General features: G+C 34.8%; 1 protein-coding gene across 1 annotated transcript; it reads left to right on the plus strand.

Moving 5' to 3' along the window:
• On the plus strand, nucleotides 11,014-21,707 carry LOC105161281 (SWR1 complex subunit 2). Its single transcript, XM_011078922.2, has 11 exons — nucleotides 11,014-11,399; nucleotides 11,480-11,549; nucleotides 12,102-12,173; nucleotides 12,253-12,296; nucleotides 12,383-12,644; nucleotides 15,239-15,314; nucleotides 15,421-15,540; nucleotides 15,688-15,756; nucleotides 17,610-17,652; nucleotides 18,462-18,527; nucleotides 21,196-21,707. Exons 1-11 carry the CDS (start codon nucleotides 11,326-11,328, stop codon nucleotides 21,377-21,379), a joined length of 1,080 nt encoding a protein of 359 aa, XP_011077224.1. The 5' UTR covers nucleotides 11,014-11,325; the 3' UTR covers nucleotides 21,380-21,707.

Consider the following 24,743-nt stretch of genomic DNA (forward strand, 5'->3'; position numbering starts at 1 on the left):
CATTCATGGGAAATTTTTGTTTGGATTTGGCACGATTAAACTTGAAATAATTACATGATAAGTGTACACTTATTGTCTAGTTGGTATATAGTTTAAAAAAATAATAAATTTTATAATAAGTATAATATATTTGCTATGTGATTAGTTGGGATCGATCAAACTTGGTCCGTACAAGATTTTTTCTTCATTCACCTTGTTGCCCCTTAGATGCGGCTAAGCTTTACATTTTCACATTACAGTATGTTACATTTTCGTGTGAATCTGGCCAATCAGCATCATACTTAATCTATTGGGCGCAAATCCTTACTAGATATAATTTAGAGCTGGCCTTTTTGAATTACTACGAAGCCCACGAATCGAAGTCTCTGGATCATTGTGATCCAACATGCTACACCCCCAAGGAATATGAGACAAAGCCCAAACTAGGCGGGCAAAAATGACAGCGGAGCAACGTATGGAGGATATCCTCTAATTCAGATCCGCACCATGGACAAGAACCCCCACCCATGGCCCCTCGTCGAGCTAGGTTAAACGATGTAGGAAGAATATTTCTGCACACCCTCCAAATGAACAGGCGATTCTTAAGCGGTACTGAAGCTTTCCAAACAAAATTCTAACTGGGCGACAGCAATTGTGATGAGCTAGACGGTGACGTTGCAGCCCAAGAAACCAAGCCGAGATGAAAGATGTTATAGCACCACGAAGCGAGTATTGGCCATGCTTCTCGGAGTGCCACCGTAGCGAGTCCTGGCCTCCCTCTTTCAATGGAATTGTCAAGATAGGCGGGGGACTGCAAATCCTTTTTCCTCAGTTCAAATTCGGGTGTTGCCTGATCAACAAAAAACTAGAAATCTCTTCTTCTCTTCTGTTATGCCGATATAACTCGCAGAGTTCTTCCCCGGTAGAAGCAGAGGAAAGAGACTGTTGATACTTTGTTTGATTCTAAGCATAGAGAAAAGATTGTGAATCCTCGTTCGCATCTAGGATTCAAGGAAATATTCTAACCTACTGGTAGAGGGGCTATCAAGACTTGACGATTCCCTTCTATTACTAAGGGAGTGTCTAATGACTGGACCTTGAATCGGATTATAGAGCCTAATAGGAAATTCAATTAATATTAATAGTTTTGGAGGGGGGCGAACCGCCCTTGAAATCTCCCGAAGAACCTCCACTTTCGAGCCACCACTCCCATCAATTAGCTCATTCACCGTAGCCTGCAAAGATAAAGAGTTAGGCGTTGTGATAACCCGGAAAGAAATAAGGAATCCACAGGTCCGTCTAACATGTCGGCCCGAGCCTATTTCCCACCGAGTTCCTGCAGCATGCAACTCTGCTGACGCTAAAATGCTCCTCCAAGTGAATGAGCAACTAGCTACAGTCCGTGCCTCATGCAGTTTGCAAGTTGGAAAATACTTCTGCATCCAAATGCGACTAATCAGGCTAGTTGGGTTGATAATCATTTGCCAAAGCTGCTTGGCTAGCATAGCCATATTGGATTCGATATGGGTAGATGATATGGATTCGATATGGGTAAGAGGTGCAACGAAATTTAAAAATTTAATTCATAAGAAAATACGAATAATAATTATGTATCAAATTAACCTTTGCCCAATAGTTTTAATGAAATTATGCGAGATACAAAATAAGAATGACAAACATATAGAACTAAATACATTTCCACGCTCCAATTGTTGTAGATGATATTGGAATACATCAAAAAAGTATTATCGTATCACGAACACATTTGTCTCATATTTGAAAAGCCTCAAATCTTGCTCCTCTAATAGTATTTCACTTCGTGGATGCTCATCCTCTAATAAATCTTCCAATGAAGTTTGAAATTCCATTCATTAATTTATGTTTCACAAAAGTTATTTAAGGACCAATTTAATTGTTCACGTCAATTACTTTTTTTTTTTCTTTTTGAGATTTTGTCTAATAAAATTAGACGTGTATCGATTGGTGTGTCGGGCACTACTCCAACAAGACTCGTGCTTCATGACCTCTAGGAGGCAGCGGTCTTCGCGATGGTGCCTATGAGCCTTGGCGCTAAGGTATTGGAAAGGGGCTCTTCTCACATTCAGAAGCAACCATCAGGAGTTGGGATGCGGTAGATTTTGATCTCGCCTATGAGAGCACAAGGAGTTTTGCGAGTGATTATGATGTCGCACGCCTTGCCGGTTTTCCAATGGCACCATGACTCGACTACTTTGCGGCGAGTCATCTAGGGTACTCATTTTTTTTAGTATTTCATTCTCTTATAATTTTGCTCAAGGATATAAGCGTTGGTTTCATTTCTAGGTGACCAACCTCTCTGAGGACATTGATCAGCACTTGGATCATTATGAAAAGGAATCGAAGCATTTGAACAGTGCTATTAAAGAAACGAAAAAGGGTGTGAGTCATCGTCAAGTGGATGTCAAGCATAATTTCAAGTAGGAGCTTGGTACAGGGTAGACTTTCTTGAAATCAGAGGCTGTAGAAAAATTTACCTAGAGCGACTTTAAAGAAAAGTATGAAGCTTTTGACAAGTTTGATCAGGCGATCATAGGAAGAGCGACTAAACTTTATGATCAAATCATTAGGCAGTGTCGTGGCAACCTTAAATGTTGTGGTCACTTTGAAAATGAGGACTTTATGTTTCTTGACCCTAAGGAAATTGTATTATGCGCCTCAAAGGGAGCTGACTTTTTTGGCTTGAACGTAGAGATGGACCATGACCTTTTTCAGATTGTGTCGTTGGAGATTTGTTCGCCACGTGTTTTCATTATCAACCTTCAATCTTCAGAGTCATTAATGAGACGCCGAAAGATCATATAAGAAAATGGACAAAGAAATTAAATATACATATAAGCCAAAAAAAGAAATATAATAACATTTGGATCTTTATTCACCAAAGTGTAAATTAAATTGATAAAGCTATAACAATTGACAAATTGTATCTGTGATCCAATACTTTTCAACTGGAGGTTTAATATCATCACCCAAATTTCTCGTTATCCCCTCCAGGAAACAAATAAAACAAAAAAGAAAAATCAAATAATGTATCATCATAAATATTTACACTAATATTATGGAATTATTTCTTTCAGACTTCCAAAGAGAATCCATCTTCAACTCGATTCTTGATTTCGAGATCCAATCTCCTTTGTAGCTGCAGCAAAACGAACCGTGACCGGAGGAAACGCCGCCGCCGGTTGGCCCGAGAAATCCCCTTCTTCCGCGGCCAGCGCGCACCGTCCACGGCTCTTACCGCCGGGAATGTAGGTGCATGGGCTGCCACCGGACGGCGGGACGCGGCCCCTTGGAAGAGATTGAATAACAAGATTCTTGCTCAGCCACTGCTCCCCCTCCAACGGCCTCGTCGCCACAGTTCCTCGGCAGCTCGACTCCAATACTATCAAGAAAACGAGTGATAGTACTGCCACACTCGTCGAACCCATTTCAAGAATCAATTCGTCTGATGTTCTTACAGCTTCTGGTGAGAGAGTGATTTGGATTTCAATACAGAGGTTATGAGAGAAGATACTGATGCGTACGTATGTGTATGTGTGTGTGTGTATATATAGATGTATATATCTGCAGTGCATGTTTCATGTAAACATAGAGTGGAAGGTTTGAAGTGAGAATTGGGGTTAGGGGTTGACCGGAGAGCCGCGGTTTCAAGTTTGACAAAGACAAGTAGAGTCTAAACTGAGGAACACGGGAGATTTGAATTTCAGTTGCCAAACAGTTCCCAAGAAATTATATATTGTTATTATTAATTCATTGTTTAAGGATAGAATGAGTCTTGTAGTTTGCATGTGTTTGACTATATCAACCTTTTCACTCTCTTATAGTTTTTCTAAGTGCATATTATATGTTCATCTAATGCAAGGGAAGTTCTAGTTCCAATCGCTTCCGTCCAATCTGAAGTAATCATATGGTCAGTATAATACATTTATCGTGTGATTAATGTACACTTCAGAAAAATTGACCAATCATATAGTAAGTGTAATACGTTTGTTCCATGCTAGCATTTCCTTTATTGTAATAGAAAATCTACCCTTATTTTAAGGTGTCTACAGTACTTTTGTTTTTGTGGTGATAGTGGGAATAAATGGTAAAAAATAATTATAAGTTTCGTTGCATTGAAAATTGAAAATATCTAAATATGTGAGTGTCTATCTATCTATGCATATAATTTGTAATTCATTGTATGTCTTATTTCATATTTTGTGAAATTATCTATATTTTTATTGGGTACCGAATATTTTAATAATGTATTGTATGATATAATTATTGATCGATTTAAAATAAAAAATAAAAAATATTACAGGAGAGTTGACAATATTGACACAGCTGGTATATTATTAACAAGATTTCTTCTTTTCATATATAATACTTCATAATTTCCACAAGCACGGGTCAATTTTGATAAGCCGAAATCAGAAGTCTTTCATGAAATCATCCAATTTTTGGAGATGTCTAAGTAAGCCCATGGAAATCATAAGTCCAACTTTGAAAATATTTAAAATTTTCCTTTTGGTCGATGTGTCTAAATTTTTTTCTTTTCATGTGAAATTAATAATTGGTTTAATACACTTTACCCCTTATAATATTATAAATAAGTAAATTATTTTAATATTAAAAAAAATAATTATATTTATATATTTTTTAAAATAGAGCAATTCACCCCTCGCGTGATTCGTGCAGTTGACGTGCCTTTTTCTTTCCTTTTTTGGCTAATTTTTAACTATAACATTATAGAGATAATTACACTCGCTTCTCTTGAAATTTGATGTAATTACACCTAGACCTTCTGTGGTTTGAGAAATTACACCTAATACTCCTAAAGTTTGTTTTCGTCTAACAAATAAGTCTCTTCATTAGTCAAAATTTACCGAAATTGATGATATTAACAAAAAGATTGGAAAAAAAAATCGGTATTTATTCCCAATTGACTTATTACAAGTCAAATAAATTATTTAATGACTAAATTATCCTCATACGACTTCACGGGTTAACGCATGTGAGGTGGTATATCTCCACCGTTATAAGGGTAGTTTAGTTCGAAAAAAAATAGTTGACCTGCTATAATTTAGTAATAAGCCAATGGAGGGTAAATATCAATTTTCATTCAATTTTTTTATCTATCAATAAATCAAGTGAATTTTGACCAATGAATGGACTTATTTGTTAGATGAAAGCAAATATCAGGAGTGCTAGATATAATTTTTCAAATTATAAAGGGTTTATGTGTAATTACACCAAATCTTAAGGGAGGAAAGTATAATTATCTAAAATTAATATTCATAATCTTATTTAAAAGAAGTTGGAACTTATTGAATCTAATGTCCAAATTCAACTAAAAATCAATGGGCTAAAATTTTTATCAATATAAATCAAGAATCTACATTGAAAATTGTATATATATTTTTACAAATTTGAATTAAAAATACATGTATAATATATTTAAATATATAGAATAAAAATTACATATATCGGGGGCGGGGGTTGGAGGCCTGGTAGGGAGGATCGATGACAGGGACTTGAGAGGGGAGGGGCGGGGACGGGATATTGGGGTATGAGGAGGGGGTGACGACGGGGTGGGGGCGGCGATGAAGGAGGGAGTGGTGATGTGGTGGGAGTTGGGAAGAGGGAGGAGGGCCAAGGGGTGGGAGAAATGGGGAGGGGCGAAAACGAGGGTTGGGAATGGGGTGGTGGCTCGGGCAATAGCTATAGGGTGGAGCAGGGAGGCAACCACGTGGGTGGAGGGGGAAGGGGATGGAGGCCGGGTGGAGGTTCGTTTTTTTTTTTTCTTTTAAGTATTTTTATTTTTTAATAAATATTTATATATATTATTAATATTAATAAATTATATATTTAATATAGTATATATAAAATAATATTTTATTTACAAAAATTAGGGATAATTAGACTTCACTCTTCTGAAATTTAGTGTAATTACACATAAACCCCTTTGATTTGAGAAATTACATCCTATACCGCAGATGTTTGCTTTCATCTAACAAATAAATCACTATGTTAGTCAAAATTTACTGAATTTATTGATATATATAAAAAATTAGAAAAAAAAATTATATTTACCATCGATTGACTTATTACTGACTTATTGCATGTCAAATAAATCATTTTATGATCAAATTACCATTATACTTCTTCATACTTAATGCATGTGATGAGGTATATCTTCACCGTTACAAGAATAGTTTAGTCCAACAAAATTATATGATATCTAATAAGTCACTCAATGGGTAAATATTAACTTTCATTCAATTTTTTTGTTAATATCAGCAAATTCAGTTAATTTTAACTAATGAAGGGACTTATTTGATATTTGGAAGCAAACTTCAAGGGTGCTAGAAGAAATTTTCCAAACTACCAAAAATCTAAATGTAATTACACCAGACCTCAAAGGAGTGGAGTATAATTATCCCTGCAAATTATGCATAACCATAAGAAGATTGGACGTCTAAAGTCTAATTGCGTCAACGTCTTTGGTACTCTCTCACACCAGATTTGCCTGACATGAGACAATCAAGTTTGATCATGACATGCAAATGTTTCTTATTCTCTCACAATTTAATACTCTATTCCCCTCCAAAACTAATAAATAATGTACGTCAATATTTTGAATGATGAATGTGATATTGAATAGTTTTAATGAATTTCTCGAATAACAAAATATTTTGATAATAATTAAATAACTTAATTAATATGTTGTAAGTTTTTAATGTTTTATAATATTAATTGATGAAAAACGAAAATATTCTTAAAGAAAAAAGACTTTTCGATAATCAGAAAGTTAAAAAATGACTATATATTTTATAGCTCGATCGAATTATCTTGTCCATAAAAGGACCGAGTCATCCTAAATATATAGAAAAAATTCAAGGAATCTCTGTGATATTGGAAATATTAAAAAAGATCCCATAAAAAATAAAGTATCGATTACACTCCTTATGTTATGAAAAAAAATCAAAAAGGTTTCCGAGCCTTGAATCTGTGGTAGTCATGCATATCTGAATGTAACTACGTACTAGCTATATATATATATATGTACTAAATAGAATTGCGGATTTTAATACATTTCATATATATCATACTTTTTTTATATTTTGATTAGTTAACTAAATATAATTAGTAAACCTAGTTGGAAAATGAGGATGATCCCGGAACAAGGCCGACCTATAAGTAAATTTAGTAGTATCCGCTCTATTCATGTTTTATAGGGATAATTACACTTTCTTCCCCTGATGTTTGGTGTAATTACACATAAATTTCTTGTGGTTTGGAAAATTATATTTAGTATCCTTGAGGTTTGTTTTCATCTAATAAATAAATCCTCCCGTTAGTAAAAATTCACTAAATTTGCCGATATTGACAACAAAAAAAAATTGAATGAAAATTGATATTTATCCTTGATTGACTTGAAACTGACTTATTGCAGGTCAAATAATTTTTTCAGACTAAACTACCCTATAACGGTGAAAATATACCTTCTCACATGTATTAACGCGTTAAGACGTATAAGGGTAATTTGGTCATAAAAAAATTATTTGACTTGCTATAAGTTAGTAATAAGTAAATCCGAGTAAATATAGATTTTTGTTTTGTTTTGTTTTTTTTATTAATATCCACAAATTTGATGAATTTTGATTAATGGAGGGACTTATTTGTTAAATGAAAGTAAATCTCAGGAATTTTAAATATAATTTTTTAAATTACAAAGAGTATATATGTAATTACACTAAATCTAAGGGTGGGGAGTGTAATTATATAAATAATAATTATTCTTATATTTTTCTGATAAATGCTTCTTAATTCAATTGAATGTGCATTTGCCAAATACAATTTACTAATGCAAGAAGTGCAATTAATAAGAAGCAATTAAAATGCTATTAGGGTGAACATGATCGAGGGATCATCTGCCTATGACCACTATGTCTAGTTGCCCTAAGTTGGTGAAAAATTAAGTGGCTTGAACATGATATTGGACAATGACACATATATTGATGTGTTCTTTCAGTTACTTCCTCCTTCCTTTGATAAGTTTGTTATCAAATACAGCTTGAATGGGGTTGAAAAGTCCAACCCTAAAGGACCAATATATTGATTCAGTATGAGGCGACAGTTAAGAAACCAACACCTATTACGATTGTGCACCATGGATTTCTAAGTCCAAGGGCGAGAATGCCTCTCGCTGGAAGTAAAGAGACTCAAGATAAGGGCAAAGGAAATATGGTGGTGAAGGGTCAAAAGATGGAAGATGAGTGTCACTTATGCCATGTCAAAGGGCACTGAAAGAGGAACGATAAGGAGTTGCTTGCTTCTATCCAATGTATTTTTATTTTGAAGTTAACATAGTGACTAATACTACTTCTTAGATATTGGATATCGACTGTGGAGGCACATTTGCAACAATTTGCAGGTGATGTCAAGAAGCAAAAGACTAAATGAAGGGGATATAATCCTTTGATTAAGAGACTACAAATTTGTTGGCCCCGAAGCTGTGGTAGAAGTTTATTAGTTGTTATCCATGATGTTAGGACAGTGTTGAACAAATGCTATTTTATACCTAGCATGATCAGGATTATTGTATTGATCCCCATATTTGATGAAGAGGGCTATAAGTTTTTGGTTAATAAAATATATTTTTATTTGATGAAGATGGCTCGTCATTTAATCTTGGAAAATTACAAAATAGCTTATATGTTGTTGCCACACTATTATACAATATAAATGTTCACCAAACCAAAAAAATAAAAAAAAATAAAATAGACAACCAAGTAAATGCATAGACTTGGCATGTTAGACTAGGTCATATATCTTAAGATAAGATTAAGAAGCCGGTGGGGTCAAAGAATCTAGATATATAGGATTTAGACAGCCTTTCAGCTTGTGAATCCTGTCTGAAAGGAAAAATAACAGCAACGTCCTTTGTAGGAAAAAATAATCTTGCCAAGGATATGATGGATTTGATTCATATAGATGTTTGTTTGCGACTAATAACATAGGTCCAAGGTTAATTCAACTACTTTATAACCTTTATCAATGATTAATTGTTGTATAGTTATGCTTACTTAATGAAGCACAAGTTTGAAGACTTTGAAAAGTTCAAGGAGTTCAAACTTAAAGTGAAGAATCAAACTGGTAGCAAAATCAAAGTTTTTCAATTTGATGGGTTGAGTACTTGAGTGACGATTTCTTGAGTTACTTGAAAGAGACTGGAATTCTCTCTCAATAGACTCCTTTTAGAACGCCACAACCTATTCGTGCTTCTAAAAGGAGGAATCGGACAGTGCTGGTCATGGATCGATCCATGTGAATTTTACTGAATTGCCTCTATCCTTGTCTCAAGTTATCTAAAATTGTGGCTCAGACTCCATATGAGATATGGAATGGCAAGCCTTCTTTGTATAAACACCTTAGGGTATGGACAACAAAAGCTAGTGGGAGATAAGTTGGATTCAAAATCCAGCATATAGATTGTTTGGTATACAAACAAAACTGTAGAATACCTCTTTTATGATCCTTCGGAGCAAAATGTGTTTGATTTGAGAAATGACGTATTGTCAAAAAAAAGGTTTTTCCTCAAATACGCAACCGAATGAGTTTTTGCTTTGAGAGTCAAGCGAAGCAGCGCTTCAAGCATAAATGGCTTCATCATCAACCCCTAAAGTTCCTGCTAACGACACACAAATCCTAGAAGGTCATCTAGAGTATCTCTTCCCCTTGAGAGATATGGTATGCTAGGATTGACCAATCAGTTGGATAATGATTTAAGAATGTTTGAAGATGCAATGTTCGACATCAATTCAAGAAAATAGCTTGAGGCCATGAGATTCAAAATGGACTCCATGTATTATAACAAGGTATGGACCTTGATAGGTCCACTTAAAGGTGTTAGGCCCATGGGGTGCAAATGGGTCAACAAAATGAAACTTGGGGCAAATGAAGGAGGTAACGACCATCAAGGCATGACTAGTGGCAAAGGGTTATACTCAAAGACGTAGAATAGATTTTAAGAAAAAATCTATTCGCCAGTAGCCACGACTAAATCCATTAAGATCTTACATCCCATAATAACGTATTATGATTATAAACATAAAATTATTATTAAAAAATAAATTTACTAAAATTAATCCCTGCAAACTTATCACCACCAAACCGTTGCTCGCCCCCATCTCCTTTAGCCGCAGTTGCAAAACTTGGAGCATGGTGGTGGGGGAGGGGGTTGGTGGCAAGGGTGGGTGGTAGAGGAATTTTAGTAAATTTTATTTTTGTTTAATAATAATAGTTTTATTTTGTATAACTTATAATTTTTGAATTTTTAAAGATTTTGCATTTTGAAGCTTAAAAATATTAGAAGAAAGTATGAACTTTTATTTTAATTACTTTATAATGATAATTTAATTTTGAGTACTATTTATAATAAATAATATAATTTATTTAATATATTTAAATTAAATAGTAATATATAGTTGTTATAATAGATTAATATTTACATTCATATAGATATCTAAACTTAAAAAACGAACTTTAGTACATTAATTTTTATGTGATGTTAATTTAATTTTTTAATTTAAATTATAAAGCAATAAAAAATTTAACATACTTTTCTAATATTTTATCTTTAAATAAGTATATTAAAAAACAATTATTTATTTTTTGAAAAAATATAAAAAGAAAAATTTTATAAAAAACAATTTCAAATTAAAAGAAACAAAGAAGGATAATTTTATAAAATTAAAAAAGATATATTGTAGTCGAATTACGTTCAACTTTTTGTTTCTTTAAACACGAAAGATTTTTAACCTATTTTTTAAAATAGAAGGTTTTTAGTCTTTTTTGCAAAAATAAAATTTAAATAGTCAGGTGAACAGTAAGCAAGACGTATGTATAATGTTTGGATTCATTTTTAAAAAAATATTTAATTATATTTTGTGAAAATAGAAAAAAAAATAAATAAATAAGCGTGTACAGGACATGTTTGCAATTAAGGTCAAAAGTTGAGGATTTGGTAATAGAAGAGTCGACCACCCAAAAGTGAAAACGACGGCCCTGTACAGTGGCGCTAAAATTTTTCCCAAAACTCGTAAACCAAGAGAAAGCCGTACCAATTTCCCTTGCTTTGGAATTGTTTTTATCAGTCGCTGCTACCTCAATTCAATCAAGCGCTACGTTTCTCGTAGCTGTTCTATGATGTGATGATCTTAATTTGCCGCAAGTGTTCGACGAAATGCTATAACCAGATTATAGCTGACAGCTTCTGATTTGGAGGTTTTCTGGGTTTCTGTTAGTCTGGGAGAGCCATATTTTATGGGGACCAGCAAAGAAGAGGCACAGCAACATGGGTTTCTTGATCGTGCCTCTCGAGCTACCAGGGGCAAACGGTATGAGGAAAGTATTTTGTATAGTACGAACTTTAAGTATATGCATTTTGCACCAAAATGAAACTAACATTATGTGCTAGGATGACAAAGTTGCTTGATGAGGAGATTGAAGAAGACGAAGTCTTTTGGAATCAAGATGCTCTCAAAGAGGTAGTGTTTTTGGCCAACAAGATGTGTCTCTTATGTGGGTTAACATGATACCAAACTATTAGCTTGTTGTACTTTTCATTTTATTATGGATTTGGCTTAAGTACTTGGGACCATTTGAAAAATTGGAAAAACAAAAGAATGACAGTTTTATGACTTGTACTGCCTATGATGCTTACAGGGGTGATAATAACGAAAATGATGTGATATATCTGAAAATTATCCGTCTAGTAGAATTTCAAGGATGGTTAAATTGAGTAATTGAAAATTTGAAAATGATCAAATTCCTGTTTCTCTGAGGAGAAAAATCCATAGACATGTAAGAATATGTCGGTTTGTTCTGAAATTCAATGGTTGAATGAGATGTAAGTATAAATGACATTGTTAGTCATTTGTGAATATGCTGAAATGTACTTAATTATATCTAAATAGATATTCATACTGGCAATTATGTCTTTGACGAGCTCATCTTTTCTTTCTGCATGTGATACAAGATTGGTCACTGACTTTTATAGATGTTCATACTAATAGCTGCATACTAACTTATATTTCCAGGAGGAGAATGATGAGGAATATGAGGAAGAAGGAGAGGTTGCTGATGTCTTTGATAGTGACTTTGATGAAGATGTAAGTTTATGCTTTCTTGAGGTCTGCATTCTCTTCTTCACCTTTTCTCTTACTTGTACTTACTTCATTATTCTGCCAGGAGCCTGAGGCAGATGAAGAAGTGGAAAATGAACCTGATGAGAGGTCTGAAATTTTTCTTCATTTAGAGGAAATAACATGGTTGCCGGGCTTTCTTATGCAATTTACTTTTTTTGTTTTCTTTGGGACAGGAGAACAATTAAGAAACTAATATATCCTGGAAAGGCACCCACAAAAAAGAAAAAGAAGACAAAAAAAGAGAAGGTGCTTTCTAAGTCAGAAAGTGCATCTAAGGATGAGAAAACTCCGGACCATTCGACTCCTTCAGAACAAAATGATGTTCCTGATGATGCTGAGGTAGAGAAGATAGTTAGAAAGTCAACTAGAACTTCTGTGATTGTTAGACAAGCTGAGAGAGACGCAATACGTGCAGCACTGCAAGCTACAATGAAGGTATGGTGAAATGATGATTGATGATTTGTTTTACTAGAAAGAGAAACATCTGTTGGCATACATATCAAAACTTGCCTGTGAGAGGCATCAGATTCAGTATGATATATTTCGTTTTTTGGAAAAAGACGGATGACATATGTACTTGCATAGGAGTGTCTAAAGGCCTCTGGAATTCAGTAAAATTCAATGTAAAGTAAACTTAGAAAGAGAGATTTAGGAAACAAGTGATATTTAAAATCCTGAAAACTTACATGGAAAACTGAAGTCATCATAAAGATTAACTTGGGAACTACATTAGCTCGTCTTCAGAAGTTATTCAAGGACAAATATTAAGAAATGTTAAAGGGAACCTCCTATTATGAGTCAAGAAAAGAGAGGATCCTGACAACATTTGATAGTATTAAGGGGCTGAATATTCAAATCCTAGAAATATTGTTGAAAGAAGTCTTGACAAGCTTGAGCTTCTTTTCTTTTTATTCCTGTTCCTAGTTGAGAAGAGGGAGAGACATTAATCACAGTTTTTTTTACACTGGGTGGGAAGGGCCTTTCAGAAAGGCAAGTTTCACTTGTCAGGGTAATTCCTTCTATATTTTCGAAGTGAAAATATAACTCTTCGGCTCAAATCTGCATTTGTGGCATTTGGCATCAACCAGTAAAAGCCAAAATGTTCAAGTATACTTAATCACCACCCACTGCTTCCCCCCTTCCCAAGGAGATTTGTTTTTCAGGGAAATTTCAGAGCCTTCTCCACCTTGTGGAACGCCCAGGGCATGCACTCAAGAATGCAGTCAAGAATGCCATTTAAAATACGGAGAAAAATACACTAACACTAGCACATGCTGCCACCCTTATAGGTAGATAAATACACTAACACATCCTCCCACCATAATACAAGCAAAGAATAACACATGAAGTCTAGTCGAGCAAGATTCTGGGAAGAAAGCTGGGGGTGAACAACAACTGAAGGGCAGAGAGATCAGAGAGATAAGTGGTAGCACAATATGTGAGGGAGGGAAGAGCAACTGAAGGCTGTGTCAACTCTCCATTACCGTCTGAAACCCACCTTTTGATGTCTACAAAGTGCCACATATCTTCCTCTGTCAGTACACCACTTTTTCAGACCTAGTTTGCAAATTTCATCCAAGTTTAATGAGCAAAATTTAGTAGTTGATAACATATTTCCTCAGAACTTCATGCACAAGGAAGTAATGTGGGTGCTTAAACATATACTCTTCGACTACGAAGAGAAAGATAAATGTGATTAGAAGAACACTTATGCGATTTTTTTTTCCATTTATAATACTTCATTTTTGCCAACAGAAGTACACAGATCCATTTCAAAGATTGGCAAAAAGTGACATTTTTGTCTTTCAGAAAAATAAACTGTCAATTAATTTTCTAGATAGGAATTTGCACAAGCATGGGGGTTTGATCAGCTTGTCTGACAATTCTGGCTTGTTAGACTAATGGAAGAATTAATTCTTCCATTAGCATGCTGTTAAACAAATTATCATTCTAGTACGAGTTAATCCTTTGTATAGCAGAAAAATGTTAATCCAATTTGTAATTTAAATACCATGTGCAACTGTGATTTTTTAAGATGCATTTCGTGGGACTTTGTTTTTCTGGCTTGTTCATCTAATCATGACGTTTTGACGACATCCTAATTCATGTCGAAAGTTTATTCTAGATACCCAATTTGCCTAACTAAGAAACTTATGTTCATTTCCTGATTTTAGAATTTTCAGGGCATAGAGTAATTTCAATATTAAAAAGCAAACCTGAAACACTGTTTTGATGCTTTGCAGGGATTCTATTCGATTAAGTAATGTAGAGAACTTTGAGAAACTAGTGATGAGTGCACTAGAAATCTTTGGCTTAGTAGTTGGACAGAACTATCCTCCCATAGTTTAAATTTGAATCTGGGTCAGTGTATTCTTGTTTCATTTGGAAGGGAATGTAATCATGGAAATAGTCCAAAAGGTTGCCCATGAACTTTGGTGTAGCATTAACCATCCTCTTTCACAAGATGCAGAAGCGTGTTGATATCTCATACAACATCCAGAAGTCCCATAATTGTTGCTGTGGCCGAAGCTTTTAGCAGTTATTCTGATGACTTGTAACCATTACTAAAGTTGCATTGTCGTACAACTGATGCATATTTTAAGAGAAGGCTTAAACACAGTAGAAACTGTTTACTGTTTTCTGAGGCTTTACATAACCAAAAGATTTAACTTATATGTGGCGTCCTCATGCAGATCAGCATGGTTTATCTCTGTTCTTTTCATGAGATTCTCTTAGCTGTCATTGCTTGACATGGTCTATTTAGGGCGTTGTCAGACAAAAGCTGTTATTAATTTTTCAGATCTCATGGAAAAAGTTATGCAGTTATTTAGGAGTATTTTTACCGTTAAGTAACTCTTATCTATTTTATGATTAATAATTCTTGATCTGTAAAAATGTGTAGGAAGGTCTAAGGGGTTGGAACCCATTTTCAAATGACTTTTTGTTTCATTATACTTTAAGCTCTTTAAAGTTTTGAATAACCAGTCAATTAGTATTTTTCATTGCTCATTATATTCTTCAATTGCCAGCCAATAAAAAGGAAAAAGGAAGGTGAGGAGAAGAGGATGACCCAAGAAGAGATGCTTTTGGAAGCAGCTCAAACAGGTGCTTCCCATGAAATTCCTGTTGTAAGATAACTTTTTATCTTCTTATAATTTGTGTTGTGTAGCGATACCCAATTTCATGGCATGGCATGAAAAACATGTTGCAGAGATTATGAATTTGAGAAACTTGGAAAGGGTGTTAGCTAGAGAGGAAGAAGTAAAGAAAAGAGCCATTGTGCACAAAGCAGTTTACAGTGGTCCTCAGATAAGATACCTTTCTAAAAACGGCAAGCTCATCTATTCCCTTTCTTGAATTTTGACTTTTCTCATACAACATTTGCTCTGTTAGTAGTTTTAAGAATATTATTGGTTTCGATTCTAATTATTTATTATCTCAGTTTCCACTGGAACGTAAATCAACGTATTTGGTACAGGTTATTCATATCTAGATTTCATGAATGGATCGTCATTTGAGTCGGAAGTCTCAACCACAGCCAAACCTTGTGCGTAATCAACCATATTCGTTTTCTGCTTTCTCTTTACTCTCTTTTTATTGTTTTGTAATTTGGAAAAACCATATTCACTACATTCTAGAAGGCTGCTCTTAGATCCTGACTTCGTTCAGCCATAGCTTTAGCCTTTAGACATGCTACTTACAGTTGATAGATTCATATTAATGGCCAGTGGTCTATAGACACTAAAATCACCTTACAAGTACAGCAAGGGATAAGTGTATCCATAAACCTCGGCAGCAGTCTGTTGTACATTGCTACCATATACTGATATTTCAAAAATTAGCAACCAACTCATTTTCTGCTGCAGTATTGAGCAATAAATGAGGTTTCTTCTTCAATGCATCTAATCATTGGAATTTCTATCAAAGTGGAAAGCCATTGCTCCGCTGATAACATAACCTACCATAGTTCTCTTTTGCCATAATTGATGATGATTATAACAATAATAACGTTGTTTGTTTCATTATAATAATCTTTGAATCAATTGCCGCAATGAATGCTCAGCTCCTGCATGATGGCAACATTTGCTGTTTGTGATGGTTAGAAGCATACAGCAGTTTTATATTAAGAGAAAATGAAAAATGAGCGAATGACATACTTCCAGAAATCTAATTGAACAGCCAAGGCAAGGATAAAGAAAACATATTCAAGTATGAGAAAATAGCGATAATCCCAAAAAAATGTATAAAATCTCACTTTGGTGATATGATAAAGATGCACAAGCTATTTAGGTAACAAAAGAACACAAAGATGAGGGCTTTTTCTTGGTTCTTTTCTGTTTAGCAAAATACTCAAAGACTTTCTTTCATTTGCTGATATTTAAGGCAAGTCATCAATCAAGTGTCAGAAAGTGATTTAAGGCTTCATATGCCTCAGACATTAAGACTGCACGCCTTGAGGGAACCCATGATGGCAAGTTTTGGAACTGCCTTCTCAAACAATTTACCAGTGTACTACTGTATGAGGAGAATCCTGTTTCGTTTTTGCTTTATTGCAACATTTTCTGAGAAAACCACAAAGTTGAATATTAGTTTGATAATTATGGTTTGAGTCCAAAATGCTTTAGTAACCATGGTGTATTAAAGAAAAGTAATATCCCTGTTTGAATGTTAATTTATAAGTACAGCATATTCATGGTCAATCATGATCTTACAGAATAACTGACTGCTTAGTCCATTTGATCAATCATTTCAGAGTATCAGAGAGAGTCAAAGTTGGACATCCATGTTTCTGCCTTCCAGGCAGTCCCTACCCTCACTCGAAACTCAAAACACCTACTCATCTACAGAGAGAATAGTTTTGGATTTGAGAATAGATGGGTAATGAGAGTTTTCTGTAGTCAGATTGCTTTCTCAGCATGAGAATGGAAGTCATTCATGAACTTCTCTAGTTTTCTCACATGGTGAATATTTATCATGGAAAGAGAGGATGCTGTAGTACAGAAAAAAATGCATAGCATCTTGGTTCCTGTAGAAACCAAATTGGAGCTACCATGATTGAAGGTCGTGAGCTCTCTCTATCTTTCATTTTTTTCTTTATTCAGCATTAGCAAATGAATAGCAACTCTTTTAGATTTCAAATAGGGCATTGAACTTCATGAGCATCTTAAGTAGTAGTTATGCTGACTTGGGTTCTGAGAGTCCAGTTTGTGTTACTCATTGTAAAGCTCCAATTAGCTAATGATATATGCACCTCAAACTCTACAAGGCATCGGATGTGATGACTGGGGCATTTGTCATGATTATAATTGTAGCTAAAGTAGAGTTGCAAATTTTCCACATTGATAAGTTACGCATGCTGCTTGCAATTGACTGATGTTTTACATGTCTACATCTTTCCAGATCCGAAGAAACAAGTGTGTGCTATTACTGGACTCCCAGCAATGTTAGTCTTGCAACTATCATCTTGTATTTTTTGAAGTTGCATTTTATTTTGTGTAAATGATGAGACTTGTAAAGCATTTTTTGCTTTTTGTACTGCTTTTAATATGTAGGCTGTAAACAAGCTTCACCATCTAAACTGCAAGACACTATACCGTATCTATAATTTAGGAAATGGCAAATATCAGTTTTTTGGCCTAGCTGAGAAGCACAACCGTTTTACATATCATTATTTGTTTGCTTATGTTCATAAATATAATGTTTAAGAAATTATGCTGAAGTGCAACTTAATATGCTAGTGTTACTCTATCCAGTTCGTTAGTCATATGGACAAACATGAATGAGCTTTTGCATGAACCCACTTGGGCTGGTTCTTGTGACTGTTCGATTACCACCCAGGAATCGTTACCCACTATGGATAGAAGTGTATATCTGATTTCCTTTTCACTTCATTTGGATCTGGGATGAAAGGATAAACAGGAAAAGAAAATCAAAGAAAAACAATTTCATGATGATTTTCTTTTAATAAAGTAATACTGATTCTAATATGTTTTCATGTTTAGGTGAAAATTATGAAAAAGAACCGAATTTGTTTACATTAAAAGATCACTGTTTTAAACATAGATGTACAAGCATATTATATTATGTTTTTAAACCAAGCAAAAGAAAATATTTTCCTCAACTACATTATCCAGATGGAGCATTAATTTGCTAGACCTAATTTTACCCTCTACATGCTTGTAGCTAGATATCACACCCGTATATTGCATGGAAATAGTCTGAGTGATGTGTTTACTCTGTGGTATAATGCAGTTACCGTGATCCAAAGACTGGTTTACCTTATGCAACGAAAGAGGCATTCAAGATCATCCGTGAACAGTATGGGTTCTTTCTCTATTATGAGTCTCTCTTTCCAGTAAACGGTTATCTATTTGTCTACCATTATTACTCTCTTGAGAAACTTTGCAATGATTTCGCTTTGCTGACTGATTATTTACGGTGCCGAAGTCCTATAATGTGCTGGCCCTTGAGTGTTTGCAGTTAATGTTCGAGTGATGTGAAAATCAAGGAATAAAAAAGTTGAACATGAGTAAGAACATTGTGTGAAGATGATAAGAAAACGAAATGTGAAGCAGATACGTCATTGTGTCTGATGGTGAAGGACAAATATGCTATATTACATGCTTGTTTAAAATGTCAGATTCATGGATAGTCTCATACCTAAGGTAAGGTGTGGATATTTTTTTAATATGATTTAAATTCATTTCAGTTAAGTAAAACCCTTTTGGAATTCATTGAGAAAAATGAACGGAAGACGGTGAAAAAAGCATGGACAAAAGTATAGAATTCTTTCCCATTTTGCTTTTATCTACGTGTTGTGTACTGGAGGACTACTTCCTGGCAAGGGATGTGTATTGCTGCTCTGTGAATTAGAGTGCGGTAGCTCTGGTAGAAGTAGCTCTAAGAATTCTAACCTAATAACAATAAATCTATCATTAGGTATCAATAAAATGACGGAAAGAAACTGGCACTTGTGCTGTTGAACAGAACTAGTAAGAAGTGCTAGGCAGTAGGGACAGAGTATGTCAGAAGGGATGAAGGTTTTCTTGGGGGGAAATTAAAGTCTTGAAGAAGATAAAAGAGCACAGAGAGAGAAAGGAGCACCAGGAAGAGTGAAAGAGAGATAGATGTTCAGGGGAGGATGATTGACATGGAAATAAAAGATTTTAGGGTTTTGAAACTTTTCTCTATTTTAATGTTTTCTCGCACAAAATCAAGAGAATGGGATAAGAGCCACAGAACAGATTAGTGAAACTTGTTGACCTTCCCAACTATATAGCTATGACATGCGTTTGGGTTTTATTGGTGCAGAAATATTATATTTCACTTTATTTATGCTAGTTGCTTTAAGGCAGCCATGGCTGTTGCAGTTTTCAATTTTTACATGCTCACTTCTACATCCAATTATGCTGATATAGTTGTATGTGTTTTTGTGTTGATCTGTTCTACTATTCCTTCACTCAACTATTTAGTAAGATCACGATTGGAAACATGTCACCGTGGTATCATTTTTAGCTTTACCTCTTGTAACATCCTGATCTACAGCCATGGTAGTCCACTTTGAACCAATTAAACTGCCAACAAAATCAAAGAAAGAGTTGAAACAAACAGGGGGAGTTGAAGTAAAGCGAGTGATTAAAGCGCTCTTGAAGCCAAATATGAATTCATGAAGCTCTGGACTTGCTGTCATTTGTTCATGTTAAGGATTTTGGTGTTTGGATGCTGTTGTTAAGTGTTGAATCAAGAAACATGGTTGCAGTATCTAGTTTGTGGTTGATGGACTTGTTTATCTGTGGTCATGTTTTTACTTTGTGACAGAGAGAAAGAGAAGTAGAACTGCAAGTTGATTATGGTTTTGGTGTCCAGGTGGTCTGCCAGTTGGAATAATGTAGTTATGTTTCACCGCCGAGAAAAAAGGGGCTTTTCTGTTACCAATACTTATAGTCTTATGCTTGTTCTTGACATCTAGAAGCCTGACACTTGGGTGATGATTTCATCTGTTTATTACTTTTTGCCGCACTCCTCCACCCCGAAAATCACAAAGAAGGTTCTTTCCTTCTTTGCTTCTTGCCTCTCTTTTCCTTTAGTGGCTGAGCAGAAACACGGAGAAGGGTCTTTACTCCTTTGCTCCTTGCATCTCTCCTCCTTTAAGGGCCTGTAATTAGTGACAATTCCATAATCTTTTTCCCCTTAAGTTGCATTTGGATCAAAGTATTCAAATTCTTAATAACAAATCCTTTCAACTTGTTTGGATAATTCTAAATTTATAGGATTTCAAATCCTTCTATTTTAATTTTGAACTATGTTTTGATGAATATGGATGGATTTCAAATTCTTATCAAATGGAGTCATTTGAAATCTTGTTCTAACTCGTTCTTCAAATTCAAATCCGCCAATCCAAATACGCTATTTACTGAAGTTATTTTCTCTCCTTGCTGTTCATCATTGTCGAAGCTAGAGTCAGTTGAAAGAGTAGGAAATTCATCTTGATGCATAGAAAATTCTTGTCTTCTAAAAGTCCCGCAACGAGACTTGCCAAGTGATGTGGCTGATGCTGGTGACCTCTGCTGAATTTGCTAGACCGATTAAATTCAAACAACCTCATCTCTGTCCGTCAGATTCATAAAGTTTATCCTGAGAATGACTGCACTTTTTGCACAAGTGCCTCAATTTACTGTCCATCTTGTCACAGGATGCACTAATAAATGTTAGAGTAAATCAATGGGCTCCTCTGAGATTTGCAAATTACAAGTACCCTATTGGAATTAATGGTCGTATAACAAATACCTCCACAATGGGCTGTTACGAGGGTATTGTTAGACAATCGTTAATTTCAGGTAGATATTTGTTATTTTTTAAACAATAATGAGTATTTGTAATTATGTCAAATCTCAAGGAACTCATTGTAATTTACAGTAAATAACGCTGACATTGTTTTATCCTTTGAGGTGAATGTTTACATCCTATAACTTAAATGATTTTGTAGGTATGCTGAAGCGAGTAGCTGCACTAAGAAGGATGGCTGCATGGGCCTCTTATCTGATTTTGAACAAGGATTCTCTCAGAAGAGGAAACGGTCAGTGATTCCACACGACACAGCAACATCATACTCTCGGAACTTTGCTCGTTTTCGAAGAATTCCTGCTCTAGAAATCCAAGACTCGGACTAACTGCCTTGCTCGTTTCTGAAAAACTCATGCTGGCGGATACAAGAATCATCGCAACTGTCTTTTGAGAGATTCTTTTCAGGTAGATTATAACTGTTTTGAGTTGGAAGTGGGAGAAGGCTTTAGGCATTTATGTAGAGCTAAGTTTCAAATAACTCACGTATGGGTAGTATGTAATTAGCTAATTTGCAAGTGGATGCAGTATGTAATTAGGATAGTTTCTTTAGTTACAGAGGAAATACTCCATGCGTGAGAACAGACGTTACATACTTCAATTTGAAGATACATTCAGATTAGCATAAATTGCTGATTGAAAATGAGTTTCCCAGAATGAACAGTGCCGACTCTCTTTCTCTCTCACACACGCACATCCCCCACGAGTTCGCTTGGAGGCTTCTGTTATGCTCATTGCTCGTACTCCGATCACTGAAGTTCAACAATTTAGGTGATCGATTTGTATGTTGGTGATGACAGACGTGTTCAATTATCTCTAGAGGCTACTTGATTTTCACCAGAGGTCACATAAAAACGATATCCATAACAACCAGTCGGACTCACTTGTCTTACATGTGATTCGTATTATTTCAAGACAATTATTATATCATGATAATAACATAATTGATATTTAAAAATATTTTTAACTAAATATTTGATTGGTACTTTTTAAATAAAAAATATTATTTTACAAAGTGAATATACAATTGAAAGGCGCTCGAGTTCAGAGTTCAAGAATGAGATGTTTGGGCTTTTTCCAAGCTTTATGGATTGAAATCTTAAAATGAGATGTTTGGGTTTTTTCCAAACTTTATGGATTGAAATATTAGAATGAGATGTTTGGGCTTTTTCCAAGCTTTATGGATTGAAATCTTAGAATGAGATGTTTGGCTTTTTCCCAAACTTTATGGATTGAGATTTGCACAAAAGAGGTTAACACTTCAACGCGCAAGTTAATAGTGAATTGGGAGTAAAAATTATTGAAAAAAACCAATAAAAACTGATAAAGTATAAATGAGTGTGGTTGGATATTATATTCAAGGTATCAATTCAAATTCTAGAGCTTGATATTGTAGGTAGAAGTAAGCTTATGAGCAGAAGATAAAAATGCCTTGTTTTAGGGGATGAGGGAGCTCTCTCATAGGTGGTCTCCTTGATCTTTATGAAGGCAGTTGTCTTTGGAATAAGGACTCGCTCTAGCTTGTCTCCTTCTATTACCACGTGTTGTGGTTTTGGTTGTCGAAACTTATCCGTTCTCTATGATGGAGGCATTCGCGGTTCGGGATAAGAACATCTCCAGCTCGTCTTCTCCTGCTGCAACGCGTCCTGACTTTGGTAGCGGAACTTAACCACCCCTAAAATGGAAGCATCTCTCTGTAGGGAGGACTCCTTTATCTTCGGACACGAGCTTACTTTCAAGATAAAAATCTCCAACTCGTCTTCTCCTACTGCCAGGTGTCCTAATTTTAGCGGTTGGAACTTATCCGTTCCAATAGATCTCTAGATAATATGAAACAGGTAATCCTACATAGAGCACCTTTGCCTGGATTCTTGGGTGCATCCCCTTGCCTAGGTCATTACTCGGATTGGACTTTCCAACCCTTTTAAGATCTCTTGGTCCTTTCATTTCTTTAAGTTCTCAGGATCTCTTTCTTTCTTTTGGACTTTTTGATCTCCTTGTTCAATCTATTTTTTTGTTGAAGAGGGTTTTTCCCATTTTTGATTTTTCGGAGGATAAATTACATTTAATTTTTTCAGTTTATTCGTGGAATTGGAGTCAATTATGCTATTTATTTATGAAAGTAAAATTTTTCAAATGACCATCTTGAAGATGTCAATAAAAAACAAACAAGCTATACCGAAGATAGAATACTAATATATTGGCGACATGTTTCTAAAGATAATTAATCTACCACGTACTTAATCTTAAGATAATTAATTGACATGTTTTGGTTCAGATGGTCTGAATATGAACACATCGATTTGATGGCAGATTAGTATTAAATAATATACGCAAGTCGTATTGTGAGCTAATTTATGGTGTTTGAAAATCAAAATATAATAAAATTATTATATATAAAAATATGTATCTAGCATATAAAAGTGGATACAATTTCTATCTAATTCTTTTATTCTTTTTCTCAACAATTTATTTGATAAATTTAAAAGTAAAATCTTATTGTAGATCTCCTTTTTATTTGATTTGAATTTTTATACTATAAATTCAAGGGTTTACGCCAATAATTCTGATTAAGCGTAATAGTCTTGATCTCGGATTTGAGGATTTGGAAGTGGATTTCCCACTTGAATCTTCTTGAAAATATATCTGGATATTTATAATATTAATTCAAGGGTTTAACGTTGTAATCTCGAATTAAACGCTATAATTTATGGTGCACCTTCGACGAACAACTCGATCTCCGCCTTGAACGCCTTTAAATAATCTTGAACTCGAGGAACTGCATAAAGAGAAGTATTTTTCCTTTCTCGCTCAGTTAAGTCTTTGTTTCTTTATCTCTGTGTTGAATGAGCTCCAACAATCCCTTTATATAGGTGTAAAAGAGGTAGAGTTGTAATGCACTTGAATACCTTTTATATTATCTTTTCATAATTTAATTTAAAAAGATAAATACATCAAATATTTGACAAGATGTGATCCGTTATAACATTATCTCTTCAATATTTATATAAAGCAAGAAACAATTGTTGGAAAAGATCTTTTAAAGTTAAGACACTCCATTACTTTCAAAAAGGTATTTACTCTTTGACTTACATCAACTAGTTGTTATACAAGTGCACGAATAGCCGATTAATATAAGATATGATCATCTTTAGTATTTTATTTATCTCTTTCGTTGTTCATTTATATTTCAAGCTTGTATCGAACCTAGGAGTCAATAGCTCTCTAGTACTCCTTCTCGTTGTTTAGCGCTTACATGAATCTCATGTCTTAACTCTGTGTTCCCGCAGATGACACCATTTGATGCGAGCAAAAAGTTGCTCGTTCAAATACGCCCAATAGGGAGTCTTGGGGCTTAGCTTTTCACCAAGTTTTGGAAGGGGACCTACAAAAGTACATTAGCACTCTGATATTCAAGTCAGTAAGCAGTAATGAAAATAAGAATTAAAACTAAAAAGACTTGAGATAGGTCGATGATTCACTAGAAGGGTGCTTTGAGTAATAGTGTGTTTTGTGGGTATGAATGTTAAGAAAAATATCTCCCTTTACTAGAAGAGTAAATCCCTTCTTATAGACCTCACCTCCTATCGGCTAGAGGAGCCCAATCTCCAGGGACTTGGGAAAGCAATTATTCCAAGATAGACTCCTACTGACTTGAATCATTGATCGTTGGAAACTTATTCATTAAGGTGA

This window comes from Sesamum indicum, linkage group LG4, assembly GCF_000512975.1.
Source record: "Sesamum indicum cultivar Zhongzhi No. 13 linkage group LG4, S_indicum_v1.0, whole genome shotgun sequence".
Classification (NCBI taxonomy): domain Eukaryota; kingdom Viridiplantae; phylum Streptophyta; class Magnoliopsida; order Lamiales; family Pedaliaceae; genus Sesamum; species Sesamum indicum.